Here is a 16,902-nt window from a genome sequence, read left to right on the forward strand (position 1 = left end):
GCAGGTTCCCAGCTTTAAAGGGCATGCGAATGTTTAGCATATCTGGCACGTAAATACCTTGCAGTGCTGGCTACAAAAATGCCATGCGAACGCCTGTGCTCACTTTCAGGTGACATTGTAAATAAGAAGCGGGCAGCATTACCTCCCATAAATGTAAACAAACTTGTTTGTCTTAGCGACTGGCTGAACTAGAAGTAAGACTGAGTGGACTTGTAGGCTCTAATGTTTTACGTTGTTTTTTGTGTTACATAACTGCACTCAAAAACAAATCTACATTTGCAAGTTGCATTTTCACGATAAAGAGATTGCACTACAGTACTTGTATGAGCTGAATTGAAAAATAGCATTTCTTTTGTTTGCCATTTTTACAGTGCAAATATTTGTAATAAATAACTATATAAAGTGAGCATGTCTACTCTGTATTCTGAGTTGTAACTGAAGTCAATATATTTGAAAATGTAGGAAAACATCCAAAATATTTAATAAATTTCAACTGGCATTCTACTGTTTATTAGTGTGATTAAAACTGCGATTAATTGCAATTTTTTTAATCGTGATTAAATTTTTTTGAGTTAATCGCAAGTTAACTGCGATTAATCAATAGCCCTAATATAAACCCAGAAGAGAAACACAAAGTTGTCCACACAACTCTGTTCTCCCTGCTTCAGACTGCTTCCCTTGCAATACCTGCTCCTACTGACTGTTGCTGATCTCCTTGCCTGCCTCCTGACCTTGGTTTGCCCTCTGGCCTGTCTCAGACTCTGACCTCCTGATATTGGATCCGGCCTGACTCCTGCTCCGACCACTAGGTCAGACTGCCCACATCCTGGTCTTGACACCTTATTATTCACTAAACCCATGAACCCCAATCCATTTTAAAAAGTAAATTACTAAAAAACTTATGCAAGATCAGTACAGGTGGCCACGAATAGAACCCAGACCTGTAAACATGATAAATGACACCACTGCACTGCCTTTCAGACTGAATTAACCAGTTTTAGATGCCATATTTCAAACCACATTAAACCACACTCCTGTCCAGGAGCCAGGAATACAGTCCAGGATTCCTGATCATCAGTATTCTACCACTGACTAGAAAAAGTTGTGTAACCCACTGAGGAAGTATATATCAAATGCTCCATTGGCTGTCTACAAAGGAGTTAGCAATACAAGCTACTCGTGTAGTTCAAGTAGTAAGAATCTATGCTAGGGAATAGAAAGTAAAGAGATTCAAACCCTGGTACTTGCCTATGTGGGGCATGTTATGGTTGCATGTGATTCACACAGTGAGAAGATCTCACACAGGTTTTGTACTTAACTGTGACTAGTGATGACCCATGGCTTTGCACTCACATCTGTGATTTCATGGTAAGTATGAGTGATGGTTGGCAAGTGTGTGTGTGTTGCGCTGGGAGAGGTGTTGAGTTGTGTCTGGTGCTGGCAGCAAGGTTGTGCTGAGAAATTTATATTGAATTCCACGGATGGTGAATAAGGGGCGTGCTGCCCTGGGAGGCTAAAGTGTGTTTGGGATCATTGTATCTGCTTGTTGTGTGGGTGGTTGTGCTGATTTCTTTCAGGGCAGGAGGGGGCGCTGCAATGGAAGATGTGTTGATTTGTGTGGGTGGCCGTTATAGGTGTGGCAGTTCGGTTAAGTAATCAATCATCTGTACAGTCTCCCTCATACAACCAACGAAACTGCTGTATGCACATTAGCTATAGAGTAAGAGCAGTGATTGGTTGAGTTATCTCTGATATCAACATGGTCTAGGACTCTTGGCATAGCACAGATATAACATGCCTTACTGTAACTGTACACTGTAAAAGTTTAATTTGTGAAGTCAAAATGGCTGAGAACTTAAAATTGGGATGGTAATAGAGCACAAAACCTAGTGATGATTCAACCTGGTGATATTCTGAACAGAAAGAGCCCCCAAAAATTCTTGTAGCTGTTTCCATGCTTCACATGGACTCTATAGACATAATAGTTGTCAGTGTGACATTCATGGAATCTTATAATATTGATGATCTGTAAACTATAGTGCAAGAATCCCCAAAATACACGCTTTTCACATTTCAGTCATTTGTTACACATTTTACTTGTGTAACCCACAGGTCAAATTGTAGTGTGGAAAGCAAATTGTGTTGCTCCCGCTGTGGGCCCCCCCATACCCAATTTAGAAAATGAGTCTGTTATTACTCTTGGATTGATAGCCTTGTTCTTTAGCACAACTTAAAAATCGTGCTTTTAAATTCTGAGGGTTGACAGGTATGCGTTCATGGTGGCAGGGATGGAACACCTTGAGGAAGGTGGAACAGAGTAGGTAGACCTGCTGGTATAATGCAGGTACTCTGCTGCTGCAGCCACACCTAGCTGTATCCAGTTTCCAGAAGTCCAATAATAAGCTATGGTGTGTTTCGGGATGTGTGTGATGACAGATTGACAGGTTATGTCATCACTGCTAAATATAGTAGGGTTGCTCTTGGCATACTTACTTTCCATAATTTTTAAATGGGAAAAAAGTTTATAGAAACACTTATTGAGGCATGTTATAGCCTCTCATACCCTTCAGAAGGGTCGACAGTCAGGACTGACTTCAGCAGCGCAGTTTCTCCTTCTGATTCCCAGGCAGGTGCAGCTTCCCTTCTCCCTGACTCTGGGGAGCTATCCACTGTGGTACACCTAAAGCTGCATAAAAATTAAGAAAGTAACAAACACAAACTATGCTTAATGACAGATAAGGTTGCATCTGGACACACCCCATCCACTGAAAACTTTAAAAGCATGGAAATAAAACAGGAAAAAATTATTGCATTCCTCTCCATCTTCATATTGCCTACAATACCGTTGATAACACATCTCCAAAAGGCATTCACTTCCCATCTCCAACATAAGACTTAACTGTGACCTCATATGCTGTTATATCAATTATACATAAAGGTACATGTGACTGTCACATTTGAAAGTTATTTACCTTAATAATGATGAAGTCAATGTTAAGGTTTTTTGATAGTGTTAGTTTGATGAAGTTGGTGTATGTATTGATTTCTGGTATCTTTTCGAGCTGGGATGTGAAAGCCTTTGGAGTGTGTTACTGACAGTGTTGTAGGCAACATGAAAGTGGACATGAATGCAGGAGTCTTTCCTCTTAACTTCGTATTTCCATGCTTTAAAGAATTTGGATGGATGGGATGTGTTCTGATGTCTTCTTAACTGTCACTAAATGTAGTTTTTGTTTGTTAATTAATATGGTTGAGGTATAGCTGCTGGATGGTGGGGTTACTGATACATTTAATTCTCTACTCAGTGTGCAACAGCAGAGAAGATTACTAAAATATCCTGTTTTGCATTAAGAGAGGGATTATTCCTATAGTGCTAGCAAAAGTTTAATTAAGGGGTGCCTAAATGTTTCTAAGGCCTTGTTCATACTTGAGATATTAGCCACCTGTTAAACCACATGCAAATTTGTACCAGTGCAGTTTAACCTGGTACACTGGTAATAAAGATCTCCAGCACAACAAACGTGCATTCAGTTACTCGACTTTGTGAAAAATTCTCTTTTTAGCCTAAAAATTTCTAGGCCTGGTTTTTGCCCAGGATGAATTTTTTGCAAAGTTTGCCCAAGAGTCAAATCCCATTAAGAACAAATAAAATGAACAGGGACACTTTTACCATCCTCTCTTTAAAATTCAGGTCAGCAGTGTTGGCCTGAAACCCCCATCTCTAAAAGCAGGTATTCTTGCTAGGAAAGAGTTATGTGAGTTTTGTAAATAGTGAAGTTGGCTCATTATCATATCTGGATATAAAGTGAGGTTGGAGTGGCTCCAGGTTCGACCCACGGTGTAGGCTGAGCAGTCCTGTGGAAGGAAGCATTCGAGCAGGTAAACTTGGGGGGTGACGAAGAAGAGGTCTGGAATTGGTTTTGTGTTTCACTGAGTTCCTTTTGTGAATAAAACCGAATCCCATAAAGGGAATAATTTTAACTCACCACAAGTTGTAAGAGCTATTTAAATCGAGCTGGGAAAGGGACGATTCTGTCTTATCTCTGACTTCTGATTTTAGGACAGCCTTCACAATGGGGTATTTCCTGTCTCCATGACAACCAGAGGCAGACCAGATCTTTGCTTGGAGCCTGGCCTATGGCTGCCCCTCGGGAAGATCTCTCCAGAATGACAGCTTCCAAAGCTAAAAAATGTTTACTATAATAAAAGTGCTACGCAACTGAAAACATTTGCAGCAAAGCATTGACATGAAATTTAGGGATTTGGTAAAGAAACACACTTCCTTTTCAAATATAACAAGTGAGCAACAGCCAAAAACAACAAACCAAATCAACCAACCAAAAAACCCTTCACATTCTGGACATAATGCAATCCTCCGAGGAAGGTTCAGACTGACAGAAGGTCTTAGCATGAAGATTCACAGGTAAGACAGAACTTTTGCTTTCTCAGTTTCCTCCACATAAGACAGTCTTCACAGTGGGATGTGAAAGTAGTAAAAGTTATCTCTATGGAAGGAGGGAGGGTTCAATTTATACCTGTAGAACTGAAAAAGAACTTAAGGGTTATGGTGGCATCCTTTGCCTTAACACCCTTCTACCAAACACTGCATCACCAAGTGTGAGGATGTTTATGTTATAACATCAGAGGAAGTGTGGATATGGAAGAACCTGAAGTAGCCTTACAGACCTCCTTATAAAATGTATGTGATCACTCTGCAACATCCCCCACCCGCCTCAATTGCTGCTTTTTGCAGAGTGCATAGTAATGAGAAGATCTGTGCCTGAGACTTTGAATACCTCTGCTATATACACCTTTATTCCTCTGCAGGCTCTGTTCCCATCCAATATATGCATTTCTACTTCTTCAGGATGTTTGAATTCAAGCAGAAGGGCAGCACTACCACTTCCTATTATATGCGGAAGATTAGGGTGCCTTGGAAATAGAGGCCTAGCTAGTTCAAAGAACTACCATGTTTGACAGAACATATAACTGAGAATTCACTGAGAGCACGCCAAAACTGTCTAGGACAAAGATGTCGACTGTGCATGATGTTTTCATTGAGAAGAGGAAGAGATCTGCCAACTGTGAAGCTGAAAGGTGGATATTAGGATATGTAGATTAAGAATCTGCATATTGCTAGAGGACCGATACGTGTGACGAACCTCAGGATTCTGATACGTGACAGTTATGAGAGATTCTCACGGGTTTCTTATAATGCAGTATGACTGCAGTCACCGACTTGTCTTTCCCATGCTCAGACCATCATGTAAAAACACTAGAATGTCCTTTGTCCTGATGTGCACTCCCTGTAACAACATCTAAACTCAAGTGATACACAGACATTATTTGTATGTTTCCTCAGAGATGCTAGGAAGGTGTTTATCGTCGTCTTAAAGTAAGTGACGGTGGTTCCTTACACTCAGCTAGCCTAAGCTAATTGTATCCAGTTTGCAAATTAATTCCAATTCAGCAGTCTCTCGTTGGAGTCTGTTTTTTGTTGAAGAATTGCCACTTTTAGGTCTGTAATTGAGTGACCAAAGAGATTGAAGTGTTCTCCGACTGGTTTTTGAATTACAGACCTAAAAGTGGCAATTCTTCAACAAAAGAACTTAAAAAACAGATTCCAAGAGACTGCTGAATTGGAATTAATTTGCAAACTGGATACAATTAACTTAGGCTTGAATAAAGACTGGGAGCGGATGGGTCATTACACAAAGTAAAACTATTTCCCCATGTTTATTGCCCCCCTCCCCCCGCTGTTCCTCAGATGTTCTTGTCAGCTGCTGGAAATGTCCCACCTTGATTATCACTACAAAAGGTTTGTGCCCCCACCCCACCCTCCTGCTGGTAATAGCTCACCTTACCTGATCACTCTCCTTACAGTGTGTATGGTAACACCCATTGTTTCATGTTCTCTGTGTATATAAATTTCCCCACTGTATTTTCCACTGAATGCATTCGATGAAGTGAGCTGTAGCTCACGAAAGCTTATGCTCAAATAACTTTGTTAGTCTCTAAGGTGCCACAAGTACTCCTTTTCTCCTTGCAGATACAGACTAACATGGCTGCTACTTTGAAACCTGTCATTTGGGGGAAAAGGTAAACTTGTCCCTGAGACAATGAGCTAGTTTTATTGAATAGGCTTCACTAGTTATCTCAAGTACCTGAAGTGGTTTATTTTCAGGTGAGGGCCCACCATGAAGTGCCCCTCATGGGGGGAGGGGAGAGGAAATCTGCTCAGACTTGGGAAACCCCAAACAAAAGAAGCTTTTGGGGTTGGATGGTTTTCCAGAGAATCAGACTCTTGCTCTTCCTATCACCAGGAAAAGCAGCAATGGCATCCTCCTACCATGTAATCTCTTTGCTGGAACCTGGAGGAACAGTAGCTTCAAACACCTGCCGAGATAAGAGAGTCTGAAGATTCTCTCTCACTGGAAGGACAGACTTATTCTCTTGTCTAAAGCCTCAGTGTCTGCTTTGTCTACATGCTCTCCTCAAAGAGCTTATCAACAAAATACTGAGAAATATATCAGATTTTAGCTTGCAATTCCAATTTCTTCAGGCGGAGCCACAGGCCCCTAAAATGTATATCTGGTAATTTTGAATGTACAGCAAACTGGAGTCAGGTAAAGCACCAGTCCTGAAAATGTTGCTTGGGAAATCTAGTTTAAAACAGGGGTGCAACGATAGCTCAGTGGTTTGAGCATTGGCCTGCTAAACCCAGGGTTGTGAGTTCAATCCCTGAGGGGGCCATTTAGGGATCTGGGGCAAAAATCGGGGATTGGTCCTGAGGAGGGGGGTTGAACTAGATGATCTCCTGAGGTCCCTTCCAACCCTGATATTCTATGATTTTATGTAGGGTTTTTTTATTTTGCTGATGCTCACAATGGGCTCCTTATTGACTACAGAACTGCGCAATAGGAAACTGCAGCCAAAACTCTCAGGACTCAAGCTACTGCATCCATATTTAGTCTAAGTGATCTTATTCTCCTCTGTAGGTTTGGCGGGAATACTCCTTCAGCTGATCTGACTACAGAACCCATAGCAGACTTCTGGCCTGGTCTCAGAGGAGGGAACTTCCATGCAGCCTGCTCAACTGTCTCAGCATGGACCTCATCCACATACCACCACCTCCTGTCTGCCATTTTTGATCGGGAGAAGCTGAAAGTGCTGTCCTGCAAACCATCCTTGGAAAGAAAGGTATTTCTCCCCCCCCACACACACTTTCTTTTGAGGGCAACTACACCTTTATATCCCCTTAGTGGTTCAGCAAGGGCACCCACTCTCAGGCTCCCCTGGCTGCCACCTCTCATGGGTTGAGACCCACATCTCTCTCTCTTCTGATTGAGTATTCCCAGGCTGAACAGTTCCCTGCCTTCTCTGTTATTCCCAGCAAAAGATAGTCTGCCTAAACAGGCCTGTTTGCTTCTCCCTTCAGAGATGGTACACAGTGTAATTGCCAACAGTTATAAATTACCACCCAGCACTTCCTATGCAAGTCTATTTTATTCTTAAGGTAAAAAACAATAGAGAAAACACATTAAAATAAAAACCTACACGCATACCAATAAACTTACCAGAGATCACCCCAATTGCCTCCAACATGTGCTCTTCCAGGTTAGTCTTTCAAGCACAAAAGGGGGTCGCTTTTGTGGTCAACAAGTCCATAGAATCATAGAAGATTTGGGTTGAAAGAGACCTCCGGAGGTCATCTAGTCCAACCCCCTGCTCAAAGTAGGACCAACACCAACTAAATCATCCCAGCCAGGTTTAGTCAAGCCAGGCCTTAAAATCCTCTAAGGATGGAGAGTCCAGAACAGATTCAGCTCAGAACTAGCATACTCATGAAAAGTTTAGTCCACCTTTATACAGTTCAGGGATCTCTGATCTGGAGTTTCCAGGAGCAGATAATCAGTATATAATGTGTTCTTCTCCTCAGGGTATAGCTTCAAAAGGCCTCCCAAGTACCTCCTAAGAAACCCACTTCACACATATTGTCCCAAACAGTCCTCTGACATTCCTAACATTTACATTAGTCATGTCCCTAGAAAAGCTGCATACAATCCTACAACAACACAAACAATTGTATTTTTAATAAAATAGACCCCAGAGGTATTAAACCTAATTCAATAAAGTTTATTCAGGATACTGTAGAATATTGCCATCTGCCACAGGCAGTTTTGAGACAAAAACCTCAAAGCCAATGAGGAAACTTGAGATGTTTAGTTTAAAATATTTTTTAAATCCGCAGTGAGACCTGCAGTCTGTTACAAGTGCAGATTGGAGGCAGACAATTCTGGAGAGTTCTTCCTGAGGGCCAGCCCTAACCCCAGGCTCAAAGCCACCAGAATCACCAGGGTAAACACAACTATGCTGACAGAAGAGTGCATCTGTCACCATAGCTGATGTTATTTGAGAAGATGGTATTACTATACCAGCAGGACTTATCCTCCTCTTGGTATATGCTGCAATTACATTCTGGGGAGGTGGGGGGGCCTATACCAGCATAGCTATGCAGATATAGCTTTGCCAGCACAGGCTCTGTAGTGTAGACATGGCCTTTAAATGACATTTGTTCCTACACAGTAGCACTGAACACAGTATGGTAATAAAAGTTGAGAGACTCAGGGAGGGGACTATCCTCAGCTTGAGGGTCAGTGCTTTTCAATATCTTGGTAAAAAATTATTTTGATTTTAGTTGAGCTGGATAGGCCAAAATGAGGTACAATGGTCATTGGTATGAATTTTGAGGGAATGTAGACAAGAAGAAATTAAGGAAGTATTTGAGAGAGTGGATTTCCAGATAAGGTGGTGAAGTAAAGAAGTGTTTGTGTGTTTAACCAAAATTTGGCTGTTCATCTCAAATTTATTATATACATTTGCTTGGGAGTATCTATACACACTGGGTGTTGAGGGGATGAGATCACAGGGGATTGGTGTTTTTTGTTTAGTTTGCTGATCGGGCTTTCTCCCAGATTGTTTGTAGCCATGTTGTTTTCTTGCATTTAATAGCATTTTGCTTTCTTCTGGCATAACTTTTCCTCCCGTCTCAAGTGTCTGAATTTGAAAAAAAAAGTTTGAAATGTTTTAAGCTAACAAATTCTATAGCAGAGATGGCAGCATTGTTAAAGCCTTCCACAAATACAGGGTGGTCATGAGCCTGCTTCTCTTCATATAAACTATAAGAGCAATGCCACCTGATTGTTGATGAAATAAACTCCTAGACTGTGGGCCAAAGATCACAAAAGGAACATAGCTGGGTAGGTTACCTGGATCTGGGCTCTGTTTCCAGCTGTAATGTTGGATATTGTCCAACATGCCTCCTTTTTGATAGACTCCTTAGGGCTGCTCAGCAAGTGCAATAAACTCTGCAGAGCTGAGCAATTCAGAATTACCTGAAGAGAAAAAGAGAGAGCGAGAGAGAGCACGCTTAGACTGTGTCTAGAATAGACAGCCATTTGACACAGGTAATCCCTAAAAGGAAAAGACAATTACTAACATTTATCTAGCACTTTTCACCAGATGTTTCCAAAATGTTTCACAAAATAGTAATTAATCCCCTTGTTAAGTGTTGTCCTCGTTTTATGGACAGGGAAACTGATGCACAGAAAAATTAAGTGATTCAGTGCGGGGACCATGTGTTCAATACGTACAGTAATGCCTCACTTAACGTTGTAGTTGTGTTCCTGAAAAATGCAACTTTAAACTAAACTATGTTAAGCAAATCCAATTTCCCCATAAGAATTAATGTAAATGGGGGGGGGGGGTTAGGTTCCAGGGAAATGTTTTTCACCAGACAAAAGACTATATACACACACAAACACAGTGTAAGTTTTAAACGAATAATTTAATAGTGGTACACAGCAATGATTGTGAAGCTTGGTTGAGGTGGTGAAGTCAGAGGGTGGGATATTTCCCAGGGAATGAAGGCAGGACGAATGGAGGGAGGGGAGACAGCATGGCAGACAGAGAGAGACACAGTGTGTGTGTGTGTGTGTGTGTGTGTGTAGTGTGTGCATGCGTGTTAAGTAGATCAGCAAGCTGAGACGCAGCTGCTGCCAGGAAGCTCTCTCCCTCCTGAGCCCTGTTGTGTGTGTCCCCTGCTCTATGGAAGATGGCGAAGCGGGGTGCAGGAGCAGGGGGGAGAGGGACTCCCTGACATTAGCCCCCCTTCTCAGCAAGCAGAGGCTCGGGGAGCAACTCCAAGGCAGAGGGCAGGAGCAGCACATGGCAGTGGTGGAAGGAAGGGACAGCTGAACTGCCAGCAATTGACAGCCTGCTGGGTGACTGCCGCACAGAGAATTTAGGGGAGCAGGGAGCTGATGGGGGGGCTGCCGGTCCCCCCTGGTTCCAAGCCCCCACCAGCTAGCTGCAACGGGCTGCTCTATCTGCAAGCAGTGGACAAAGCAGGTGGCTGCCAAACGATGTTATAAGGAAGCATTGCACAACTTTAAACGAGCATGTTCTCTAATTGATCAGCAACGAAACAACGTTAACCGGGATGACTAAGTGAGAAGTTACTGTATTTATACAGCACCTAGCACAATATGAGGTCCTGGATCCAAATGTGGCCCTAATGAACATGAAGGAGGTTTTGTTTGTTTTTTTATTGGTTTTCTTTTTGCACTGAGACTCCTTAAACAGACAGGCTCTGCATTTCTTTGGCTCTCTAGTTCCTTGCCTCACTGTCACAGCCTGTGAGGCCTGATGCCACACTATACCTGACTCCTGGATTCCAGTTGTGAACACCATGATTCCCCCCAGAATAGATTTCTGTGACTGAATTATATACGAAAGAAGCTGGTTGTTAAATACAACAATGTTAACATAACCCTCAGATACGAGATATAAATAATGCACTGTGACAATTATAAAGATTACTCAACTGTCTCAAGTACTACTTCTGTTAAACTGAAGCAGAGTGTTTCTGGTTGCTATTACGTGGTCTTCCTACCCGAACTCAGTGTTATGAGACTGAAGAAGATGTATCAAAAATGATGTATTCTCATACACAATATGTCATCAGTGAACTAATCACTTGGTTAGGAACCTAGGTTTCAGCTTTGGCACAGACCACAAAGAAAAAGGAATGCTTTCAACCTAGAACTTGGAGGACATTAGGCCACATCATAGAACCACCACAAAATTCAGCATAACAGGTAGTTTTTGCTTGGGAATACTAAAACAGGAATACTCAGAGGGTGCTGTAGGTCAAGACTGACCAGTATCTGCATACCTATATGGGAACCCAAGATTGGAACAGCATGGTCAGGACTGAATGCAGTGATGGAGGTTTGCGTGAGAGCTTGAAAAACATGTTCTGCTGCAATCAGTTCCCTTTTTGAGTTCCAAAAATGACAGTTTTTAATAAAGGGAAAACATAGAGGCTTGTGAGTATATAAATTACCCCCACTAACTAAGAGAAAGAAAGATGGTATTACAAGACAGTAGCAGCGGAGGCCATACCTGTGTCTGGATATCATCCCCTGTCACAATGTTCCCAACTGCTCGTAAGGCAGGAGATACCACTTTGTAGTCACAGTGCCTGCAATTCAAAGCAAAAACTTAGACTAAGCAGCCCAAAAGTATCTGCACCTCCACCCTTTAGTCAGGACCCACTGCCACCTTGCTAGCCCTAGGAGAATTCTCCTGCCAAGTTTGACTGAAATTACTGAATATGTTTTAGAGTTAGAGACAAGCTAAAATGCATTTTGATTTGAAACTAATAGCTTTTAAATGTCTAACACTTAACTAGAGCACAGGCTTTAAACAAAACACAACCACCAACACATTGGCCATGATGTTAAAAAATAAGTGCCTCAATTTAGACTATTAACTCTAAACTCTAAAGGCACCTGAAAAAGTGGCCTGGTTTTCAAAGAACACCAAGCACCCAGGCTCCTCTCCTTGACTTGGGAACCTAACTTTAGGTTCTTGGCGATGGCTGTCTAATCCATTACAATGTAGATATATGATGATGAAACATAGCTCTCAGAGGTTAAAATCTAATACATATAAATTTGGTGAAGAATAATTCACTGTGGTAGCGGTATTTTTCCTTGACAACTTTATCGAAACCAAAAGGAAATTTCCAGATAAACTGATAACGACTATTATGTTTAGAAATTTGATTTAATCTTGTCTCAAAAATGTAGGGTGAAAATCTTAAAGGAACCCTGTTAGCTTTTGAACTAATTTTCAAAAGTGCTGAACATCCACAGTTTTAATGGATAGGAGCTGCTCAGAACCTCTGAAAATCAGTCATCTGAAATCTAGTTAATTTTAAAAGTGTAATTAAAGTGCTTATATAATATGAGTCAATAGTGTAACACTGTTACAAAAAAAGTAAACATAATTCTGGGATGTATTAGCAGGAGTGTTGTAAGCAAGACAAGTAGTAATTCTTCTGCTCTACTCCACTCTGATTAGACCTCAACTGGAGTACTGTATCCAGTTCTGGGTGCCACATTTCAGGAAAGATGAAGACAAACTGGAGAAAGTCCAGAGGAGAGCAACAAAAATGATTAAAGGTCGAGAAAACATGACCTATGAGGGAAGACTGAAAAATGGGTTTGTTTAGACTGGAGAAGAGAAGATTGAGAGGGGAAATGCTAACAGTTTTCAATACATAAAAGGTTGTTACAAGGAGGAGGGGGCAAAAAAATTATTCTCCTTAACCTCTGAGGATAGGACAAGAAGCTTTTGGCTTAAATTGTAGCAAGGGTGGTTTAGGTTAGACATTAGGAAAAACTTCCCTACTGTCCAGGTGGAATAAATTGCCCAGAGAGTTTGTAGAATCTCCATGATTGGAGATTTTTAAGAGCAAGTTAAACAAACACCTTTCAGTGATGGTTTAGATAATACTTTAGTTCTGCCATGAGTGCAGGGCACTGGACTAAGTGACCTCTCGAGGTCCCTTCCAGTCCTACGATTCTATGATTCTAGTTTCAGATATTATACCTGACCCCAAGTCCTCCAATCAGTTTTTTTCCTCATTATTTACAGTATTTTTCTCTCCTTTGTTGCTGTATGAAATACTCACAGCATGGAAAATAATTTACTAGCTATAAAAGGGAAACAGTGAAACTGACTGCACGCAAACTGCTGCCAAATGCACAAAATAAACTAATTACAAAAAAAAAAATATCTCATCTCTAAGGGCAACTTCAGTACACAAAATTTTTGGTCACTAGTTTCTTAGAATTTTTTTTTTTAATTGTTAGGAGGGTTTTATTTCTGCTTTTATTAGTCACTGAGCGTAAATTGGAATTTCCTTTTAATAGGAAACTGAATTTCCCTCTTCCCCTTAACACCAGACAAATTACTCAGAATACACAAAAAATAAATGGCTCATGACTATATCTTCAAGTGGACCACATTCTGGCAAGCAAAATGTCCTCCTATTAACACAATTTCTGTTGGAGTGGCAGGGACCTTAGGAAATTATCTGCATGTAAATCACCTGAAATTGTTAATTCTGATAAAGTTTGATTAATTCTCAAATTTCTGTATCTCTTCTCTCATTCTTTAGAGATTCCATCATTAGAGGATGGTGATATGGCCCTTAATAGGACGGAGAAAATTCTAGGAAATATTTTATAATTCCTAAGAGCTTAATTGTATAAGACTCTCTGATATGCAAAATCAATATCCTTTTTATGAAAGAATGAAACTAGTCTAATATTACACTTCCACAGGCTGAGCTGTCTGCCGTTATTCCTGGCCATTTTGTGTGTCTGCTCAATATAAAAGTCAGGAAACTAATTTAAAGTATTTAAATCAGGGTTTTACCAACTACCACATCTATGTATTTATGGAGAAGTGAATCGAAAACATATCATGCATATTTGAGAAAAGTTTAAGAACAGATGAGAGCTGCAGCAAGAACATTTTTAAGCAGCTTACAATTAATTATTCTTTACCCTAAGTTTAATGCATTTGTTGCTTCCATCAGAGGAGATTTTGCTTTGTTTCTTCTCCTGAACCACATGTTCCTTTTTAAAGGCACACTATTGGTTCAGTTCAATTTTGGCATGAACCATGACTGGAAATCAGGTTACCTTGTCAACTTTTAGATCATTCTTAAAGAACAAATTATACTTGTTTTTCCAGATGTTTCACAGACTATTTTTTATATTTATGATTGATCAATGGTACCATTTTATTGAAGATCAAACTGAGCAAAAGTAGAAATGGTGCCGTTTCCTCTAATTATAAGACATCAAAAAGAAAATAGTAAGTAGCAACTTTTTCAGTCATTTTCTCTCATATTGCATTCTTAATAAGTGATTATTAGGTTCTGTTTATTACTGGGTTATCCTCTAGCCATTTTAGCAAGAGAGTTGTACATTCTCTCTCTTTACACATTTTGTAGGGCTTTGTATTAATGCAGTCATGTCTTGAAGGTTAGAGAATAGACTAACATGAGTATGGACTGAATTGGCTTAAGTCCCATTTTTGTAACTTCAGTATAAAATAAACTGTTGTACCAAATTTCAGTTTTAACGGAACCTTAAAAAGCTATTTTTCAAAATCAAGTTATTTTTTTTAAAGATATTGTTTATACCCTAGAAACTGTTTAAACTGTTTCAGTATGGAAGACTAAACGTTTTTCTGAAAATTTCAGCATAAATTTGTCAACTTGGATGCCTAATACCAGGCTCCTAAGTCCATATATAGGTACCAAAATAAAAAGTCAAAATGTATACAATTACTCATCACCCACAACTCCCATTAAAGCCAAAGGGAGCTGCAGGGAGTCTGCATTTCAGAAAAAATCAGTCTACTTTTACTTCGGGGTCTGAAGAACATGATTTAGAAGTCTAACTTTGGGCACCAAGGATTGAAAATGTTGATCCCAACTTTTAACCCCTTTGTTCTGAAGCTGATTTCAAATCCTAATCCCCTCAATTCTCCCATGCCCCAATTTCTTGCACAAGAAAAGTAGCAACAAAGTCTGAGAATTGCTCTTGGTCTGTAGCCCTCAAGTTCACCTACTTGCTATTGATGGCTCTTCTGCAGCAGCCTTTGAGAAGAGCAGGGACTGTAGAATAGGTGAACAAGCTGGCTTTAAGCCAGGAAAATGACTGTTTAACCCTACTGTTCCAGAAATTCTACCTAACCTTACTATTGTAGGAAGCTGAGCTGTGAGGAAAGTGTAAAGAGGTAACAGTGAGTAATACGCTTGTTAAAAGTGAAGTTCTTACATCAGCAGCTCAACAAGTCTTCTGCACACTCCTGCATCAATCACAGCTTGGATTTTATCATTAGGTCCATCAGACAAATATGACAGGGCCCAGCAGGCATCTGCTAGCACATCTGTGTCATTGACAAAGAGCAACCAGGACAGCACACTCAGACAAGGTGCAACCTACATTAAGTAGAAAAAGCAGATGTATGAACAGTTGAATTCAAAGGGCCAAGACAGCTGGGAGAAGTATTCTAAAAGCAAGTATTGTTTTTGACTACTGAGCAGTAGAATATGCAGGTACTCATTCTGGAAAACGTGGAGAACCTAAATCAATACTTCCATGCAGTGTCCAATTTTCATGGGGAAGCAGGAGTGAATTCTGCTTCAACCTCAGAAGTGCAGACATGGTCAGACATGCAGCAGCAAATATCACCACGGGAGAAACTGGGAGCAGTGTGACATTCAGAATCAGTTATATGGTTTCCAGCTCTGCACAAGTTGCAGCTATTATCGATAGTGCCCCGTAATGCTTTGTCAGGCCCTGGACCATCCAGCAGCAAAGTCACCAGACTAGTACAAGTGTCCCATCCGCTTTCAGACCTGGGCCAGTTTGAGTGACTATAAGTAAAATGACATGAGCTCAAAGCAGTGTGGCATTAGAGAGAGGTCTTAAATACATCCATGCAGAACCCCACAACTTCCTGATGTTAGACTAAGCAACTCGGCAACCATCCTGCCTGTATCACTTGTGGCAGTGCCTTATGAAGCCCTCCCAGTATTGATTGCTCCTCCTGTTTCAAACTAGATGCATGTTGTGTACATACCACTTATTACTATGAGTGCATAGTAAAGGCCAGACTTTGCTCAGTGCAAATAGGTATGACACAGTATTGAAGACATAATGGATAGGATTGCAGACAGTTTGTTCAATACTTCCCATTCCATCATCAACAACCTCCCCACCCCCCCCCCAATATACATCAGACACTCATATAATTGGTGCTCTGCTTGAGAAGCTTGACTCGAGTTTAAGGAATTTGAGAGTTGCAGCCAGGCTCCACAGAACTGACGGTTACAAGTGAGGCAGAGTTCTGTCAGGAGAATGCACAAATCATGGAAAGGTACCCAAACTCTCTGTGGAAGAACGAACATTCTTCTGTACATTAAGTAAAAATAACTGATCTCCAGAAGATAGCAAGTCTTCATTCCATGTACTAGGTTAGCAGGACTGGTTTGGAAACTGATTTTTTCATAAAATACCTTTCTCTGAAAAATACTAACCATTCAAAAACCCCACCTCTATCAGTTATCTAAGAGGTGGACCTGGAGGTACCATTTTAGTTCCTTGTGGAGAGCTCTCCACATCACAAAAAAACCCCACCATTTCAGTTGGTGCTAATTCACTCCCCCGCTTGTTGATAGTCTCAGCAAGAGGGCAAAGAGTAACTGGATCATGAAAAATGAACTCCCTCTCTTTTCTAGAGGTGGTGTCCATGTTAGAGGTGAGACATACTAGCAAGGACAGTACATATGGGAGAAACTTGCACTGCAGCTGACTATATGCTGGACCTGATTCTATGAATCAAGAACTTTACTTCCAAAGCTGTCAATCTATACACATTTCAACAGCACCAAGCACACTCAAAAACAAGCCTGATTTGTAAGAAGTCTGTTCAAAGAGAAATTTTGAAAATCCCAAATGTTTCTGCTGC

At 40.8% G+C, this 16,902-nt stretch overlaps 1 protein-coding gene across 5 annotated transcripts in view; it reads right to left on the bottom strand.

Moving 5' to 3' along the window:
* The window catches only part of KPNA1 (karyopherin subunit alpha 1), a 155,641-nt gene that overhangs the window by 34,388 nt on the left and 104,351 nt on the right, over positions 1 to 16,902 (bottom strand). For 4 of the 5 annotated variants that reach the window (XR_012664966.1, XM_048819991.2, XM_048819948.2 and 1 more), the window contains 3 exons: positions 15,207 to 15,370; positions 11,467 to 11,545; positions 9,270 to 9,395 (listed from right to left, as the gene is read on the bottom strand). Coding sequence is in view for 4 of the 5 variants with exons in the window: in XM_048819991.2 (XP_048675948.1) it covers positions 9,270 to 9,395; positions 11,467 to 11,545; positions 15,207 to 15,370 (369 nt within the window). In the remaining variant the exon portion in view is untranslated. Of the gene's footprint in view, positions 1 to 8,115; positions 9,058 to 9,269; positions 9,396 to 11,466; positions 11,546 to 15,206; positions 15,371 to 16,902 lie in introns of those variants that run through there. The other variant, XM_048819983.2, reaches the window with a different exon arrangement.

This window comes from Caretta caretta, chromosome 1 (genome assembly GCF_965140235.1).
Source record: "Caretta caretta isolate rCarCar2 chromosome 1, rCarCar1.hap1, whole genome shotgun sequence".
NCBI classification, from domain to species: domain Eukaryota; kingdom Metazoa; phylum Chordata; order Testudines; family Cheloniidae; genus Caretta; species Caretta caretta.